The 18,867-nt window shown below is 51.0% G+C and overlaps 2 protein-coding genes across 8 annotated transcripts in view; both read left to right on the top strand.

Annotated features, from left to right (window-relative positions):
- The window catches only part of LIG1 (DNA ligase 1), a 37,066-nt gene extending 29,573 nt beyond the window's left edge, over nucleotides 1–7,493 (top strand). For 4 of the 7 annotated variants that reach the window (XM_064489466.1, XM_064489465.1, XM_064489467.1 and 1 more), the window contains 9 exons: nucleotides 582–692; nucleotides 1,242–1,313; nucleotides 1,759–1,903; nucleotides 2,055–2,137; nucleotides 3,478–3,630; nucleotides 5,186–5,239; nucleotides 5,801–5,944; nucleotides 7,064–7,185; nucleotides 7,285–7,493. In XM_064489466.1, coding sequence (XP_064345536.1) covers nucleotides 582–692; nucleotides 1,242–1,313; nucleotides 1,759–1,903; nucleotides 2,055–2,137; nucleotides 3,478–3,630; nucleotides 5,186–5,239; nucleotides 5,801–5,944; nucleotides 7,064–7,185; nucleotides 7,285–7,372 — 972 coding nt within the window. In that variant the 3' untranslated portion in view covers nucleotides 7,373–7,493. Of the gene's footprint in view, nucleotides 1–581; nucleotides 693–1,241; nucleotides 1,314–1,758; nucleotides 1,904–2,054; nucleotides 2,138–3,477; nucleotides 3,631–5,185; nucleotides 5,240–5,800; nucleotides 5,945–6,799; nucleotides 7,186–7,284 lie in introns of those variants that run through there. The other 3 variants (XM_031458993.2, XM_031458992.2, XM_031458995.2) reach the window with 2 other exon arrangements.
- A 3,124-nt stretch (nucleotides 7,494–10,617) lies between these two features.
- On the top strand, nucleotides 10,618–17,402 carry CABP5 (calcium binding protein 5). The gene is made up of 6 exons (XM_010991691.3): nucleotides 10,618–10,772; nucleotides 12,352–12,382; nucleotides 12,890–13,033; nucleotides 13,984–14,093; nucleotides 15,578–15,725; nucleotides 17,377–17,402. Exons 1-6 carry the CDS (start codon nucleotides 10,710–10,712, stop codon nucleotides 17,400–17,402), a joined length of 522 nt encoding a protein of 173 aa, XP_010989993.1. The 5' UTR covers nucleotides 10,618–10,709.
- The last annotated feature ends 1,465 nt before the right edge of the window (nucleotides 17,403–18,867 follow it).

Genomic DNA, 18,867 nt, shown 5'->3' with positions numbered 1-18,867 from the left:
AGCCTATTGAAATAGAGACACTAGTGTGTTGGGGTGCAGAGAGTGATTCCAAGGGGCCAGGTGAGGTGAGGGAGGGCCAGGGGCTGACCACGGAGAGCTGCCATAGCCTTGGGGAGCTGTGTGATGTAGAAATAAACAGATTTGGGTTTTGCCAAAAGCACTCAGGCTGCTGTGATGAGAGTGGATTAAACAGGGCCAGTGCAGGAGCCGGGAGACCAGTAGGATGCTGTCGCTTAGGCTGGACTGGGCCCAGTAAGCTGGTGAAAAGTGGATGGCTTAGAGATTTTGGAGGAGAAACTGACAAGCTCACTGGGGAACTGAATGTGAAGTGGGAGGAAGGGGAAGATGACAGAGGCTTCTGGGTTTCCAGCTTGGGGGACCAAATAGTAAGTCCTCAAAAAAACTTAGTGTTTTTCATCTCTCAGTGGGGAATGAGAAAAGGAGTCTGTGTTCATATATGTCCCTCTGACATCAGATGTCAGTGGACCTTCAGAGCTGTAGAACAAAGGGTATTTGTTTCCCTGTGTCTTTTGATCTCGTCCACCTCTCACCAGCCCTGGGTCTCCCTCTTCACCTTTCAGATTAAACTCCCATCAGTCACATCCTTCATTCTGGACACTGAAGCCGTGGCTTGGGACCAGGAAAAGAAGCAGATCCAGCCATTCCAAGTGCTCACCACCCGCAAACGCAAGGTAGCCTCTGCCCCAGTCTGCTACCTGCCGTGGTCCCCTACTCCCTTATCTTCTGCCCATTCCTACCCAATCCTAGAGAGAGTGTCAGTTGGGATGCAGTCCTCTCAGCCTTTTACAGTATGGCTGCCACAGCTCCAGCCATCATGGTCTCCTCCCAGCATGTCAAGTAGGAAGGGAGAAAGGACTCCTTTTCTACATCATTTTATTATGAAAGAAGATCTGTTCCAGGAGCCCCCACAACCCGCACCCCAGCAAACTTCTTTCCTCTCACTGGCCAAAACTGTCATTTCACCCCCATTAGCTGCAAGGGTGGCTGAGAGAGCAATTTTCTAGCAAAGGGGAATGAGGTGGTCGGGATTAGCTGAGAGCCATCACAGTTCGGTGCCTGTGGCTGGCAGCGTTGCCTCCTCACCAGTGTGCAGCCTGTCAGCTGGGGAGAAGGGACAAGTGGTCGGGGACAGGGGTGTCTGCCTCAGGCATGATGGGAGGAGACCCAGCCAGGCCTGTCTCACCTTCCCCCACTCCTGGTCTCCATCTGCCCTGACCCAGGAGGTGGACGCAGCGGAGATCCAGGTGCAGGTGTGTTTGTACGCCTTCGACCTCATCTACCTCAATGGAGAGGTGAGTTCCAGCATCAGAGCTCGGGCAGCTGGGCGATGACAGGGCGGGCAGGGGGTGAGCGCTTGGGAGTCAGAGGTCTGAGTTTTGTGTCCGACTCTGCCGTGTCACTTAGCTGCGAGGCCACACTCGGGCAGAGGTTCTCAAAGCGCGGTCCCTGAGGCCCTCCCTTTTCCGACTCCTCCACGTCTGTGTGAGGTGGATTTTCTCTCCGACTGCACCCGAAACAGTGTACTGCAGTGTCTGATGGCAGACACGGAGATGAGAGTCCGGCCCCTATTAAGGCAGATGTGAAAGAATTCAAGGAAATATAAAACAAGGCCCCTCTTCACACTCATTTCCATAAGCTGCGTGACTTGTGACCCGTCCGCTTCCGGCTCCTCCCGGGATTGGGGCTCCTTCTCTTTGTTTCCATGGTGACATCCCATCCTCTTGCCCTGCCCCACAGTCCCTGGTACGTGAGCCCCTCTCCCGACGCCGCCAGCTGCTCCGGGAGAACTTCGTGGAGACGGAGGGCGAGTTTGTCTTCGCCACCTCCCTGGACACCAAGGACACGGAGCAGATCGCTGAGTTCCTGGAGCAGTCGGTGAAAGGTGAGGGCCCTGCTCTTTTCTCTGCTAAGGTCCTACCCTCTGTGCCATCTGCACTGACCCCCGCCCCACCCTAGCCAATCAGACCAGACTCCTGACTGTGTTGGGGGGTGGGGGTAGCCGGCCCTCCACAGGCCTCTCATGTCTCCCTCAGACTCATGCGAGGGGCTGATGGTGAAGACCCTGGACACCGATGCCACCTACGAGATCGCCAAGAGATCGCACAACTGGCTCAAGGTGCCTCCCCCACTAGCCCCGCCTTCCTGCTCAGCTCGGGTCCTGGAGGCCTGTCCCTGCCGGGCAGTCGTTGCCTGGGCTCTGCACCTCACCCAGTTGTAGCTCAGGAGCCCTTGTCTCGATCCCTCCCGCTCCCTAGTGCAGCCAGCCCCAGCTCCTCTTCCCTCTGGCACAAATTCCCCAAGGACTGGTGGAGAAGCCCCAGCTAGGTGCCCCAGGTGCCGGGATGAGGGAGCCCGAGGAACTTTCTGTTCCCTCGGAACTTGCCTTCCATGTCAGGTGAGGCCTTCCAAGTCAGGACACGAATGGAATAAAGTCACAGAGTAATGAGCTCCATGAAGAAAGCACGTCCACTCGGGGCCAGCAAGGGTCCACAGCACTGTGGGCACTTGGGAAAAGCCTCTCCAGAGGCGATGTCTGGGTCAAGACAGGGATGACAGGAAGTGGTCTGTCACATGAAGATCAGGCAGAGGAGGTGGCAAGTGCAAAGGTCCTGAGGTAGAAACAAGCTCAGCGTGTGCAGAGGTTGAGGACAGTGGAGGTGTGAGGTGAGTTCAGGGCAGAGAGCGGGTCACAGATCACACAGCGTGGTGGAGGCTATAGTAAAATAAAACTGAGTTTTCTTCTAAGGGTTTCAGGAAGCCGGGGTAGGGGGGTTGGTTTTTTAAGGCAGAAGTCGCGTGGTCTGGTTGTCATTTTGCACAGGTCCAGTGGTGGTGACTCTGTGGATGGTGGCCGGGGGTGGGCTGCTGGGCAGGGTGGGAGCAGGCGGGCAGGAGGTAAGAGGTGATGGAGGCCTGAGCAGAGAGGGGGCGGTGAGGAGGGGGCCAGCAGACCTGAGCAGGAGAGAGCTGGGAGCCGGCCGGGCCAGACCTGCTGACTGGATTACCTTGCTGCTTTTAGTTGTTTATAGTCTGCCTCCCCAACTAGACTGTAAGCAGCCGTGCGGGTCCGAACCTTTCCTATCTTAGAAGATAGTCACTGTTGTACCCCCGGGGCTGCGCTCCTGCCGGGCACACAGTCAGCACAGTCACAGGGACAGATGTCCTCCACGTGAAGGAGGGAGTGGAGCGTCCCTCCACGCCAAAGGAAAGGGGGGTCCGGGTGACCCCGAGGTCTCCACGTCTCACCTGTCCCCTCCGCCCCGCCCCGCCTCCCCATTCTAGTCGCCTCTTTCTCATTGGCTCTTTCAGCCAAGAGCCCATTCCCTGTCCAGTGTCCTCCTAGGGACTGTCCTCAGCCTTCTCTCCCAGCCCTTCCTCCCTCCGCCGCTTCCCCTCCAGCAGTGGGGGCCACGCAGCCGCACCCCCACCCTCATCTCCCGCCTTCCCTCCTCCCAGCTGAAGAAGGACTACCTTGACGGCGTGGGCGACACCCTGGACCTCGTGGTGATCGGCGCCTACCTGGGCCGGGGGAAGCGGGCCGGCCGGTACGGGGGCTTCTTGCTGGCCTCCTACGACGAGGAGAGCGAGGAGCTGCAGGCCATATGCAAGGTGCCGGGGCCAGGGGCTGGCTGACTGCAGGGCAGGCGAGAGGGAGACTCGCCCAACCTGGGGAGGGCCCGGACCGAGAGGCTCGCAGGTCTTCCCTGCCAAGGATTACTTCTAGTTCTCATGTGCTTTTTCTGATTTTATGAGTAACTCCTACTTCAATGTAGGAGAATTGGGTCACTCTAAAAAGTGTAAGAAAGCTAAGTCAGTTAGGAGTTGAGTGCTGCAGAGGCAGAAAATGGTAGCTTCAATGAGAGAAGGATTTCTTTTTCTCTCATGGAAATAGAATTCCAGAGGAGGGCAGGCAGCACTCCAGGGTCATTATGGACCCAGGCTCCTCTTTCCCCAGAACGGGTTTTGTCATGAGCTTCTGGCCTTCTCTTCACAATGTGGCTGCAAGGGCTCCAGCCATCATGGCCAGGCATGCTCCAAACAGCAGGAAGGAGGAAGGAAGGCCCATGGGCAGGAGAGGCCAAGGACCACTTGGGGCAGCCTCAGCCAGAGAGCAACTTTTTCTTAAATCGCCTTAGTTAGAACTTTGCTCAGTGGCCCACCGCATCTGCGAGGGAGCCTGGAAAACGGAGTGGTTTTGTTTCTGCTTTAAGCTTCCCACATCACTGATTGAACAAATTTGGGGCTTTTGCTAAAGAAACAGAAAAAAACAGTCACCCATAATTCCACTGCCCAGAGGCAACTGCTAGTAACATTTGAGGGGATGTTTTCTTTGTATTTTTACCAAGTTGTGATCTTTCTAGATGAGTAATCTTCTGCTTTTTTTGCCCTATAAATACTTTAAATGCTATCAAATGTATTTAAGTAGTATCGTGGTAAGAAATGTTAGTGTTTTCACTTGCCATTCAGGGCTTTTATAAATGTGACTTGATGCTCACATGAAAGTTTCCAAGTAGACGTGCCCCAGTGTCCTGAACCGGCTCCCTGGCGATAGTTAAGTTGTTGCCAGCTTTTTTCGTACAAATAAGTCAGCACTGTACATACATCAACCCGTGTAATCTGTGATAGAAGTGATTTTACAATTCAGATATCTTTGGGCACCAATCTGTCACCATTTTACATTATTTAGAGTAGATTTTTTAAAGACCTGTTGCCAGGACAAAGGTGAGAAAAGTTTTTAGGATTCTGAATACAAACAGGGCTTCTGGTTGAAATTTCGTATGGCTTGTTTGAAGGTGTCCATCTTGCCACAAGTTTGTGGGGCACAGAACAGTATTTTTTATAAAGCTTTTACTCTTTGGTAGGCGGAGGAAAGCCCTTGACAGTGTTAAGATTGGAGGTAATAGAGTCACGGGGCAGGTGGGATGTGGGCGGCCCGAGGGGCGAGTTCCTGGGCCCGGGAGACAACGGAGCAGAAGGAGCAGGGCGGGCAGCTGGGAGAGTCGCTTCCCATCCGGGGTCGGTGAGGGACTGGTTGGATGCCCGGCGCCCCCGGCCCTTCCTCTGGGGTTTCTGTGGGTACCAGTTAGGCCGGAGCTGGGTGGGGCTCCTCGGGCAGGAGCAGGGAGGAAGCACTGCACGGCTGATCCACCTGTCCTCCTTGCAGCTGGGGACTGGCTTCAGTGACGAAGAGCTGGAAGAGCATCACCAGAGCCTCCAGGTGGGCGGCGGCGGCCGCGACGGAGACCTCGCCACCTCTCACAGCCCTCCCTCCGCGGGCACGGGGCTCCCACCCTCCACCGAGCCTCAGGGCGTGGGCCGGGTCCTGACAAGGGGCAGCGGGCAGTGGAGGGGCCTTTGGAGTCCGGGACGTCTAGGGTCAGGTCTCAGCTGCCGGCCAGAGCGCCGGTCAGGGAGCCTCATCTGCCCGGGCTCCGCGCCGCGGCCGCACAGGGGCCAGGCTCTGGGCAGGGCGCTGGGGCTGGTTCCCTGAGTTCGTCCTCAGGAGGCCAGTGGTCCCCTAGTACCTGGGAGTGTCTGCTGTCCTGGCCCCAGGCATTTGGGGGTGCACTGTCAGCTGTAACTCGCTCTGTCTAGTTTCTTGTCTCAGCTTCAGGCATCTCTGCCTTTTTACCCCCCTCCTCCTGTTTCCCTCACCACCACTTTGTACTTGGAAGGGTCCCTCCCCTTTCCCCGTCTTCCTCACTCCCCAACCCTCCAGCGCTCAGCCTTGACTTTGAGATCTGAGACTCTCTCTTCCTCATTCCCGCACTGACCGCAGGCCCTGGTGCTGCCCGCCCCACGCCCCTATGTCCGGGCAGACGGCGCCGTGACCCCCGACCACTGGCTGGACCCCAGCGCCGTGTGGGAGGTCAAGTGCGCCGACCTCTCCCTCTCCCCCATCTACCCCGCTGCCCGGGGCCTGGTGAGTAATGAGGGGACTATGGGGTGGGGACGGTGAGGAGGGGATCTTGGAGCACACGTCTGCACTTCCTGGGTGATGACTAGGAAAACTCGAGCTTGCGTTTTTTGGGGGTTTCAGATTATAGGGTCACATTCTCATTGAAAAAAAGAAAAGTTCCCCGGAAGTAGAAAGAAAACAGTGAAGTTGGTTTCCTACACATTATAACCTCACATTCAGCTTGTAAGTAATTTTTGAAACCAGTTCTTTGAAGTGAAAACTTCAGACACTTCCTGCTGAGCATTTATGTCAACTACCGCATTTCTTTGTCACCTGTAGTTAATGTTCACGCTACCAAGTTTTAAAATTCCTCGGCCAGTTTCTCTCCCTAGTGGTTCAGTCCTCAACACCAGCTAGCGGATCAGGGTCCGGGGAACCACTACCCCGCGACCAGCACTGGGGCAGCTCTTAGCTCTCACTTCCAAAGAACGGGAAATCTTCAATTAAAAATGCACTTCCTCTGAGATTTTTCCGATCCTTCAAAAATCTAGCATGTGCTGTTCTGATTAGCAGCAGACTCCCACGCCAAGGCAGAACTCATATTTTTTTAAATCTGATTTCCTTCTTGAAATTCCTCACTTGTGCTCCACATCAGGAAGTCGGGGTCCCCTGGACACAAGGGTGAAGGGAGCAGTGTTGACCAAGCGTTTATGTTAAGCAGACATGTCACTCGTTCACACTTATGTCATTGTCACAAAAACACTGAGCGTCCCCGTTTTACAGATGGGGACATAGAGCCCCGGGGGTGGAACTAGCCCCGGGCTGATGTGGCTCTTGAGAGTTGGGAGCTGGGGTTTGAATCCCACAGTCTGGTTCTAGAATCCACACGCGGACCCTGTGCTGTTCGGCCTCCGGGCGCTGATAGCAATGGCAGCGGCGTAAGAGCAGCCGCGGCAGCGGGCGTTCCAGCACTCAGCCACCAGTCACCGGTCCCCAGCACGCGATTACCTCATTTAATTTGTACGACGGCCCTCTGCTCAGCTGCATTGTTCTGGTCAGGAACCTGAGGCCAGAGGTGCAGGAGGAGGGTTAAGGAGGAGACTTTGGGTGGGGAGTCGCGGACTGCGGGCTGGACCCGCGTAGGGCCCCACCTGCACTGTCGTCTCCGCCAGGTGGACAGCGAGAAGGGCATCTCCCTGCGCTTCCCGCGGTTTCTGCGCGTCCGGGAGGACAAGAAGCCGGAGCAGGCCACCACCAGTGCGCAGGTGCGGCCCGGGAGCGGGAGGGCGGGCTCCAGGGGGCGGTGGGGGGGGGGTGGTTAGCCCCAGGCCTTCTGAGCCGCCCCCACCCCGCTCTCGCCTCAGGTGGCCTGTCTGTACAGGAAGCAAAGTCAGATTCAGAACCAGCACGGCGCAGAGCCGGACTCCGAGCCGGAGGATTTCTACTAGATGACTTCTGCTCTCCCCGGGGGCTTGGGCGGCAGAGGCCGAGGGGACCCAGGGGCGTCACCTCTGTGGCTAAGCACATCTGGTGTTGCAGTCTGCGTGGGTTCCGAGAGTCTGGTGTGTGTGGGGGGGGGGTGGGGATGCTTTAAGCTGGGGTCTGGGGTTCAGTCTTTTTTTTCCCCAATAAATAATTATTGAACACCTGCTCTGTGTCCGTGCTGGGCTCCGCGGGCGCAGCTCTGAGAGCTCACACTTCGGGAGCGTGTAACTGTGTGCCAGGAACCATCTAAACCAGCACCTTCCATAGAGATCGCGCGGTGATGGAAGTGTGTTATGTCCACACGTGGCTGTCAGGCACTGAAATGGGACCGGTGTGATTGAGGACTAGAAGATTTTAATTTATTTTCATCTAAATTGCTCCATGTGGTTAAATGGCTATTTTATTGGATGGTGGCCATCTAAACTCTGTAAATTAACTCATTTACCCTCCCAGCAATCCTACCACATAGGCACTGCCCAGAGCACTGTTTCCCAGATGAGGAACCACAGAGAGAGACGGTGGCTCCTCAAGGGCACTGGGAGGGCCAGCACACCGGGGTTCTGACTCAGCAGCCTGGCCCTGGGCCTCCCGTCTTTCAGGTATGGTCCCCATCCTGTTGGGAGACGGTACATGCCAGAACTTTTGTGAGATACCCACCTCTGCCACCTGCCATCTGGTGACCAGGCCTGGCCTCTGAATCGTCAGCGCAGTTTTCCAGACCTGACCCTGTGAGGGCAGGCAGTGGATGCACTGGTTTTACTCATCCTCACTTCCTTGGCCCATATAGCACCGTGCCTGGAGTGTGGTCAGGGCTGTTTTTCCTGATCAAAAAGGAGATCCAGTTGTGGCAGCCCTTCCTTGCTTCCTGCCCTGACTGTGGGTATGATGGTGGGAGCTGGGGCTGCCACTTTGTGATCATGAGGAACAAGGCAGAGAGTCACAGAGAAAGGCGCCCCGATGACCCTTAGTGAACTAAGGGCAGCAGCTGCCTAGCTGGGCTTCTTGTCCCTGGGGTGGACTGGAGGTGGGAGAATGACTAAATCCCACTGGGACTGCATGACTGTAAACATGCTTGCTTTTCATAGCTGAAAGCTGCATCCTGATACAGCACGAGGGGCAAGTTAATGTGCATTTATATTAAGTTCAAATAAAGCATTTAAGGGAAAATATTTGTTTGACTAGGTGTTAAATATTGTGTGTCTGGGGACCCCCAGACTGTCCAGCTCTACGTGGAGGGTTGGGCAGGGACATCCTCGCTTACCAATGACCCTCATGACACCCCCCCAGGTAGCTGCTTTTATCATCCGCATTGAGCAGATGAACACACTGACGCACAGGGATGTAAGTTACTTTCCCCAGGTTCACTGTCTAAGAAATGGAGGGCCAGGATTTGGTCTGGGCAGTCTGCAGGTGACCCTGCGCTCACCCCCCAACCAGAGTGCCTCGTGGAGAGCCCTGCGTGCCCCTGCAGGGGTGTGGAACCTTATCCCGCAGGCAGAGAAAGGGCACAGTGAGGTCTGGGGGTGAAAAGATCACGCTGACTGCTGGAGTACTTGGCCCCTGCAGAGATGAGCCTGGAGCTGAGGGGAGTGGCGGAGACCGGAGTCCCTGTGGTGTAAATCCTGTCCTAAAAATTGTCGGAAGCCATCAGGGGGAGATGATGCTGGGAGGGCTCTGGGAAGAGCATGCAGGAGAGCAGCCAGGGAGCTTTGCTGGAGTAAAAATTCATTATTCAGTATGAATTGAAATCCATCATTTTGATTTGTTACATTACTGATGATCATTTTAATCATTTAAGAAATTGCCAATGTAGGGGGAGGGTATAGCTCAGTGGCAGAGCACGTGCTTGCACGAGGTCCTGGGTCCTGGGTTCAACCCCTAGTACCTCCATTAAAAAATAAATAAACCTAATTGCCCCTCCCTCAAAAACAAACAAAAAATAAATAAAAACAAAAAAGAAAGTGTCTGCTAGGTTTTCCCACTATAAAGTGACCCTCTTTTGAAATTAGTATTTTGTGAGGACATCCTTTGAGCTATGTAAATATTATCAAACTTTCCGCTTATCTTTATCTTTGTATGGACTCCTGGTTTCCCACTTGTCCTATATAACTTGTTACTGTTAGTTTGATTTTCAAATTTCCCCTGATATGGCCAGTGGAGCTTCTTAAAGCTGAGCTCTGTGTTCTTTTGTCCTGTCCCCATAACTGAGCACATTCCTGCTTTATGGTGCCAGATGTTTTAGGCTCATCTTGTAATACTTGTCCTGCTCCAGACATGGAATCAGCTGTTTCTTCTAGGAGTCTTGGCTCCTATTTAGCAGAGAATGGTACTTAGAAGTCAAGATCTGGATGCCAGAGGTGTTCGTTAACACTAGGGTGCCGCTGCTTCCGTGTCCTCTTAGAGAATCTATGTTCCAGTGTCCTACACACACAGTGACATCTGGGCTCTCTGTATTGAAATCCATGAGCACATGCCAATGCTTTCAGTTCCATTCCAACACCACAGAGCTCCATGGACTCATCCTCCCCCTCCCAGGCCCCAACGGTCTGCACCATGCTGCCCCCACCGGGGCCTCCCCCCCACTCTACTACCTTACTGAAACTGGCTCCCCACACTGATGGCCCCCAGTCCCCTCCCCATCCTGAGCAGACAGGATTGCCTCCTTGGGCTCTGACCACCCCCAGCAGCATGGATGCCTACTTTGCCCCTCCCCCTGAATTATTCAGAAAAAAAAGGAAGGGGAGAGATGAGCAGAGGAAGAGCAAATACCATTCTCTTAACCACCACGTATACCTATTCCTAAAATCAGGTTGTCGTGTAATTTTTGCATTCTCATTTACACACATTCCTGACTTACTCAAGAGCTCTTTAATCCAGGCCATGTCCTCTCCATCTTCCCCTGCTCAAAGGGCAGCCGAGGCCAGGCTTACACAGCACTCAATGTGCCTGTTGGAACATGGTATGAATGGATGCCCTCTGCTCTAATCCTCGTTTCAAAACTATCCTTCCAATTCCATTCTGGGGATAAAAGGTCAGAGCCTGACACTGGCTCCCCCTCCAGCCTCACTCGAGCCAGATGGGGAGGCAGGAACAACTCTGATCCCTCCCCAACCCGAAAAGAGATTTCCAACCCAGCTGTCACAGCTCTTAGGGAGCTGGGGGACCGAGGAAGAGGCCAAGAGAGGCAGGAAGAGTTGGCAAAGGAGTGGTAGAGAAGATAAGGAGCCTGAGCCACCAAAGGGGACAGGAAGGAGGGGGAGCCATCTTGAGACTGGCACCTGGTGAGCTCTGCCCTGCCCACTCCATGCAGTTTCCCATGGGCCCTGCCTGCATCTTCTTAAGAAAAGGCATCGCTGAGAAACACCGGGTGAGGTGGTGGACAATGGGGAAGGATGGTGGGCAGGGCAAAGGGAGCTGGGATGTAGGCAAAAGAAGGGACACGGCGGGTGGGATGGAAAAGGGGGAGCAGGTGGGAGAGCAGCAACCAAGAAGGCAGAAGAATTCCAGGGAGCATAGTGGGGACACCTGGGGCAGTGAAATGGGTGAGAGTGAATTAGAAATCAGGACCAGAAAGTGGAAGATGAAGGAGGAGAATTAACAGGGGAACCGGGAAGATGTCACAGTTGTGATCACCATCATTCCTTTCTTTGGGCACCACAGTGATAATGGTGATGGTGGTGGTGATGGTGGTGGTGGTGGTGATGGTGGTGGTGGTGATGGTGGTGGTGGTGGTGATAACAGTACTGCCACTTATAAGTCATTGCCGTGTGCCCAGACTTTGCATCCCTGATGCCATTTAATCCTCAGAATGCCTCATGAGGTCCATAATCCTTTCATTCCCATTTTACTAGATGTGGAAACTAAGGCTCTGAGTCATGAAGTCCCTTGCTTTAAGCTTACACAATTAATAGGTGGCAGAGCCAGGTCTGCTTGATTCCAGTGTGCAGACTTTTAATTGTTAGTCTTTAAGATCACCAAAGAGACAGAGAGAGGATTGGGGTTGGGGGAGAGTAAGAAAGAGAAGCTGGGAGAAAGTCTGCACAGATAAAGGGAGATAGGGGGTGAAAGGGGCCAGTGGTTGACAGAATTTCCCAGTTGGCATGCCATGTACCCAAATCTGACCCTTCAGGTTTGTCCAGGAGTGGGTGGTAACATGATTGGAAATTCTTAAAAGTTTTAGGAATTAATCTTGCTGGCAGTCACCATCCTGCTTGGGTGCCACTGAGCACTGCTCCCACCCAACAGATTCTAACCCTTAGGAGAAAACATGGCGGCAGATGAAAAAAGAGTCAATGGAACAGAGTGGAAAGAATTCTGACCTGGGAGCCAAGAGCCCTGAATTCAAATCCCAGCTCTCAATGCACCTGACTTGCTGCATGACTTCTAGGGAGTGATTTACTATCTCCCTGCTTTGGGAAAGGGGTCTGCCATTATAAGCGGTGTGACCTCAGGCAGGTTCCTTAACCTTTCTGTCTCTCGGCTTCCCCTTAAATAAGATGGGAATGATATTTGGCTTCACCTCACAGAGTGGTTCTGAAGTTTAAATGAAACGATTATGGAAGCCTGGCACAGTCAGCACTCTGAATATGTTAGCTATGATTCCCAGTCTGGCTTCCTTCATCTGGAGAAGGCGGGGACTGGATTCCGTGGCCTCCAAGACCAAGACCCATTTCAGCACAATGGGATAGATGTCTATTTGGGAAAGGCAGGAGGGGAGATACTGAGATTGAAGGATGGGAGAGAGGAAATGAGAAGCGATGAGGAAGAGCAGGAGGAGAAAATAGCCATGGAATGGGAATCAGGAGATGGGAGAACGAAGGTGAGAGTGGTGGAGGGGAGTGAGCAAGGAAGGAAGAGAAACAGAAAAGGATGCGTGAAGGATGGAGAAGTCAATGTGGATCCCTGACCCTGTCTCCAAATCCCCTCCCCACCACATTCCTTTCCAGGAAAGACCACTGGGGCCAGATGAGATTGAAGGTAATAAATACTCTCACCCGCAAATGCCCCATATTGCCATCTACCTGCTTACCTGCTCTCTGTCCCTCTGTGCATTTCAGTACAAATCCCTTGACGTGAAAATTTTACATCACTCTCTCTTCTCACTCAACTGTGATTTTGTGGCAGCTTAAGTAGCTTCCAAAGTGTTTAGAAGGCATACCCATCCCCAAGCGTCTTAGAGATCCAGGAGTGACACATGAGTTTTAGGCTGCATCCAAAATTGTTGTTTTTTCCCTTGATGGTTCTGAAGTTTCCCATAACTTCACCCAAGAATGTGAAGGACTTCGGTGCTGTCATTTAGTGGTCTCAGAAAATTTTCCTCTTGCTAACACATTTCCTACATCACTCCTTTTTGAAATTTTGGGTTTTTATAATGTATTCTTCTTTGAGGAATCTCCAGTCAGTGCCACACTGATAGTTTCAAGGAATGCTATTCTCCCACATTGACTGTTTCAAGTTCCCCAAAGTTCTTCTCTCAACTTTCAGAGCTCCGGGAAGCATTTCTTGAATTTGACAAAGACCGAGATGGGTTCATCTCCTGTAAGGATTTGGGGAATCTCATGAGGACAATGGGGTACATGCCCACGGAGATGGAACTGATTGAACTGGGCCAGCAAATCCACATGAACTGTGAGGCTGGGCAGGGGTGGGAGGAATGACTGGGGTTTGGGGTGGGCTGAGGGTGGCACTGGGAAGGATATGGAGGTTGACAGTAGAGTTGGAGATATGGAGAAGGGAAGGGGGCTCGAAGTCTGGAAGGAAACAGTTTAGATTATACTTAGGGAGGGAGCACTTGAATTGGTTAAAAGAGTGACTTTTAGAGATACGTTGAGTTCAAGTCCCAGTTTTGTTATTTACTAATTGTAGTCATTTTGAAAAGTAGAGTTAGCCCCCACTCTTGAGCCTCAGTTTCCCTATCCACCCAGGGACGATGATATCACTCCTTACCTTGTGGGATTGTGGAAAGGATAAAGATGTTAATACAGGTAAAGGCTTAGCCTCCAGTAAATGCTCATTAAATGTAGGTTATTATCATCACCACTAAGATGCATGAGTGGACTGCAAGATTGGAGCTGTATTTGATGTTGGAAACAAACTTGGAGTTAAAGCCTAATGGTGAATAATTTTGCAAAAAGGATGAGTTTTTAGATGGAGACCAGAGCTGATTTTGTGACCAGAGCTGGGATAAAATTGCTACTGGGTTTGCTTCTGAGCATGTTACTGAGCAAACAATGTTGAATTCAAGGAGGTGATGTTATTCATATCTGGAAGGGATTTGGTGCTCATTTAATTCACACTCTCCCTTCTGCAGATCTACAGATGAGGACATCTAGATCTGAACCAATTAAGAGACTTGCTTAAGGTCACACGAACAGTTAGTTACTTCCACCATGCCACACCCCATCCACTCCTGTTCAGATGAGAGGGGCAAGAGGGCTTGAGTTGGCCAAAACAGGAACCTCTTAGAAGGCAGAGAGATTGAAGCAGATCTATTTCTTGAATGGAGTTGAAGGGAAAATGAGGTAACGGAGGGTTGGGAGCATACAGAATCTCACTAGACCTGCCTCTTCTGTTCACAGTGGGTGGCCGTGTAGACTTTGATGACTTTGTGGAGCTGATGGCCCCCAAATTGCTTGCAGAAACAGCTGGGATGATCGGTGTCCAGGAGATGCGAGATGCCTTCAAGGAAGTGAGTTAAGAGTTTGACAATGTTGGGGGTGGTTGACAGAGACCCCAAGGGTCTATGATTAGTCATTAACCATGGACAGAACCCACCAAAACCAATTCTTTTTCTAACTATGGTGCAATTAATAGGGAAGAAAAATAATATATTTCAAGCACTTGCAATGGACAAGGTCCTCTACGTATTTTATCTAATTTAGCATATTAGGAGTAAGTAGTCCTTTATCCCAATACTGCACATGAAGAAACAGAGGCTCCTGGAAATGACATATCATATCCAAGATCCTACACTTTCCGAAACACATGTTAGGACCTCTAATCTTCATGCCTGTAACAGGAAGAAGGAACTCAAGAATTTGAGATCCCAGGAGGGAACTCAAAGACATCATCTGGTTGAACCCACTTGTTGTAGAGATGCTTAAAAGAGATGAGATCCGAGGAGGGTAAGGGGCTTGCTGAAATTCACTTATATTCCCTAATAAAATGCTGTCCTCAGTCAGAGAGCTTTCAACTACACAAAGCAAAAATAAAGAATCGTATAGTGTTTGGAAGGAAAGACTCTGGAGTTGGGCAAACATGGGCCCAAATTCCAGGAAGATTGCCATCTACTTACTAGCTATGTGGTCCTTCTCTCTCGGCTTCTTGTAAAGATGTAGCGCCATATCATCCAGCAGAACTTCCTGTGACCCCAGAAATACTCTGCCTCCCATGGTAGCCACTGACCCCAAATGTGGCCAGTATGACCCAGGAACTGAATTTTTAATTGTATTGAATTTTGATTAATTTCAATTAAATTATTTCATTTCCACTTGCATTCCATTGACTATCATTTCAATTTGTTCAAATTTTAAAATGAATCCTGAAGACAATTACTGGAAAACTTTCTTTTGGAACAACTTGGGTATGTGAATCGACTTTCTCAACTATGATTTTTCCCGAAACCCAAATGCAAAAGAAATATTTCTGATAATATTTAGTGTCTGAATTGAGAAGTGTTGTGAGTGTAAAATGAACCCTGGGTTAAGATTTAATATCTTAGCTTAAGTATCCTTAAGTGGGCTAGGAAGCCAGTGGAGGTCTTTAAGCAAGGGAGGGACAAGATCTGATTAACATTTGAAATGAATGAGAATATCAAGTCCTGGTGTGTGGAGAACAGATGATGCAGGACCACAGTGAGAGCCAGAGGACCAGTTAGGAGGCTGTGGCCACCATCCAGACACGAGCTGATTGTGGTTTGAAACAGGTTAGCATCAGTGTTGCTAGAGGAGGACAGTTGGCCCCCAGATGTGATTGCACATAGAACAGAAAAGCCTCTCTGGTAGATTAGTTAAATCTCTGAGGAGCTGACTTCTAGCGGATGATGTGCAAAAGCTCTAAGCTGAGTTCCTGTCTCACGGGAAGTGATCACTAAACACTGCTCTGATTATTATTCTGATTATTGTTATTGATGTGGTCGTTGTGGCTAATATCGTCCCCTCTGTTCCTATTCAGTTTGACGCCAACGGAGACGGGGCGATCACCCTAGTGGAGCTGCAGCAGGCCATGCAAAGGCTGCTGGGGGACAAGCTCACCCCCCAGGAGATCTCCGAGATTGTCCAGGAAGCTGATGTCAACGGCGATGGCACCGTCGACTTCGAAGGTGATGTTGTGTGGCCGCGGCCACAGTGGGAGTCCACCTCCATCTCCCCTGTGTGACTTTTTCCCAAGTCAGCCGTTCCTTCTCCGTCTTTAAGGTTGGAGGAGGGGGCTGAGGGTTTGGAAGTGTTGGTTCCATCCCTTTCTGCCCATGTTGTGTCAGAGCGCTCAGGGTCTCTGCTGTCTGCTTGTTTCCGCACCTGGACGCTCCTTGGAACACCCTGTCCAGAAGCCCATTCCCGCTCCGCCTCCCCCATCCCTGTCTGGTTCACTGGGTGCCTCTGTCACAAGAACTGTCCCATCACAAGGAGCGTGGACTAGTTAGCAGCTGGGACACTGGGATCAGATTCGCAGGGCTCAGATTCAGCCTCGATGCTGACTAACTGTGCGGTCTTGTCCTAGTCGCTTACTCTCTTTAAGTGTCAGTTTTCCCGTCTGCAGGATGGGGGTTAAGGATGACACCTTTCTACCAAAGAAACACTAAAAGAGATCATGCACCAAGCACTCACAGAGCACTTCAAGTTCTAACTGATTCAAAAAATTTCAGCATCTAAACTGCTGCCTATGAGGCAAAAGTCCACAATTCTTAGTCTGATGTCCAGGCGCATCCATGATGCCTCCCCACCCACCCACCCACAGCCGTATCTTCTACACCCACTCTCTCAACTCTTATGCTCTGGTGTTACCTGCTCTGTGCTCTCCAACTTCTGTCCCTTTCTCGCTGCTCTTCCTTCCACTTACCACACCTTTTCCACGTCATCGATGCACTTTCCAATCGTATCCATCCCTGAGGAAGCTGCATGCAATGCCGATGCAACCCCTGCTAAGAACCTTCCCTTCATCCTGAGCTGAGTGTGTTCGTTCCAGCCACGAAGACTTACACGGGTTTTTCTATTCCTCTCCGAAGGAAGTTATGACCACAGACCGTGCTGTATTGAGTTGTGTTTGCCTCCTAGACTGTAAAATCTTGGCAGACAGTGAGAGAATTTCTCTAAACCATCTCTGCTCAATGATTTCCAATGTGGAAACTCAGTAGATGTTTGTTGCCGGGTTGCAACTTAGCAAATGTTTGCTGGGTGCCTGTTGGATGTAGCCAGTCTCAAGTGTACAGTGGGCATCAATGAAAAGCTGAAAGAGGTAATGTGATTTGAGAGGAAAGAAGCCTCAGGCCAACCGCAGATAAGGGAAGGACAGATTGGCCTCAAGACCTGGTGGGGCCAGTAAGCTCCTCTGACTTTGAGTCACAGTAAAATCAGGTACAACTTGTGTTCGTTCCAGGCTTCTCCAGTCACCACCTACGCGTCCTCAGACACACTGGGCAACCTCAGCAGCCTCAGTGTGCTCACCTGTAAAATAGTACTTACCCCTCCAGGGTTGGCTGAAAAGATGAAATCAGAGTCTCATAATTACAGTTTGTTGAATGCTGACTGCATCTTAGAAGTATTACATTCTTCAACCATCTTAAAAATCATCTAAGGTCAAAAGCAATCCTATGATTCCCATTTTGTGGATGAAGAAATTGAGGCATCGAGGGGTCAAGTAATTCACCTCCCAAAGACCCATCAGTGGCTCCCGACGTGTCGTAAAGGCTGAAAAAAATAATGGTGGCTGCTCTTACAAATAGGTGCCTCACCAGGAACTTTTTTGTTTTGCAGAGTTTGTGAAGATGATGTCCCGTTGAAGAGATTCTGGAATCCCCAGTCACCCTCCAGCTGGTCAACTGGGACCAAGCGCTGGTGGAGGACCAAATTCCCCAGGGCCCTTAGGGAGGGTGGGAGGGTGAGGTGAGGCTGTGGACTGAGGTTAGACCGGAAGTGAGAGCTCTGGCCGGATGGGGTGGGGGTTACGTCTCTAGAACTAGATTAAGAAGGAAGAGTCTGGGTGGAAATGTGAACAGTGCTGGGGTCTAGTTGCTGCTCCCCCAATTCCAAAGACTAATGACATCTTTTGACATCATATCATCCTAAATCCCTTCAACCTGCCAGAGTCTCTTCCTCAGATTCCTCTGGATTAAAATAGTCTTCTCTTCTGTTAGACTCAAAGAATTCAGCACCCAGTCTCCCCTTCCCCCTTCTTGCTTCAACTGCTTCAAGTCCCCTCAGTTTCTTTCTCTTTGTAGAAAAAAGCATGTCAATCACAAGGATAAAAACAGGGTCCTTGATAAGAGTGGGCTTGGAAATGGTTAATTAAAGAGGCATCCGAATGAGCTCACCCCCCTCTTTCCTTGATTTCCTGGAAGCACAGTCTGTTTTCATCTCTCCAGCCTCCTACTTCCTTCTCCTTGTGTCACATACTCAGGCCACTGAATTAAACCACAAATCTGGATTATCGAGGTTTAGAGCAAGCTGATCCGCCAGGAAATTAATCCCCCTCGAAATGACATCATGCACAGAGAGAGAGAGAAGACGGGACCCTCTAAATCCTCAGCTCGGCCAGGTTGCCGAGAAGCCATTCCTGGAAGCCACTTGCCTCTGTGGCGGTCTGCCCTGGGATGCTGAGAGGTGCCCTCCCACCCTGACCCTGATCTGCGCTGGGAAACCAGGAAGGCATCTTCCTCCTCACCTCTGCCTGTGAGCAGCACACGTCAGTAACGCCAGGGTCCTCACAATAAAGAGTTCCTTTCACACCTTCCTCTGAGTTTCTCTCACATTCAAAGTCCATCAGGTAGACATAGAAAATGGGTCATCTAGTTCAATATCCTCTTTTTATCACATTTCCATTTTAATTTAGAAAAGTGGAACTGGAATAATGTGCTTCCTAGCTCTGTTGCAGCTGCCCTTTTTGACCACTCTTCACTATCCCAAGACCATCTTCTTTTTCTTTTTTTTCCTATCTTTTAATTTTCAGTATTTCAGTTATGTTATATTTCTATGTCCTCTTTATTTATTTTTCTGGATTGAACCCAGGAGCTCGTGCATGCTAAACGTGTGCTTTACCACTGAGCTCTATACCCTCCCCTCCAAGATCATTTTATTTTTAAACTTCTTCCTTCCTTCCTCATTTTTTCCTTCCTTCTTTCCCTCCTTCTGCCCGCCCTTCATTTATTCAACAGCAGCATAGGAAGTGCTGGCTAGGCGCGAGGCACTCCTCCAAGCATGGGGCTGTAGTGGTGAATAAAATAGCCCCAAACCTCAGACCTCAGAAGC

Source organism: Camelus dromedarius, chromosome 9 (genome assembly GCF_036321535.1).
Source record: "Camelus dromedarius isolate mCamDro1 chromosome 9, mCamDro1.pat, whole genome shotgun sequence".
Classification (NCBI taxonomy): domain Eukaryota; kingdom Metazoa; phylum Chordata; class Mammalia; order Artiodactyla; family Camelidae; genus Camelus; species Camelus dromedarius.
The sequence above is the reverse complement of the archived record's forward strand: the minus strand, read 5'-3'. Positions and strand labels throughout refer to the sequence as shown.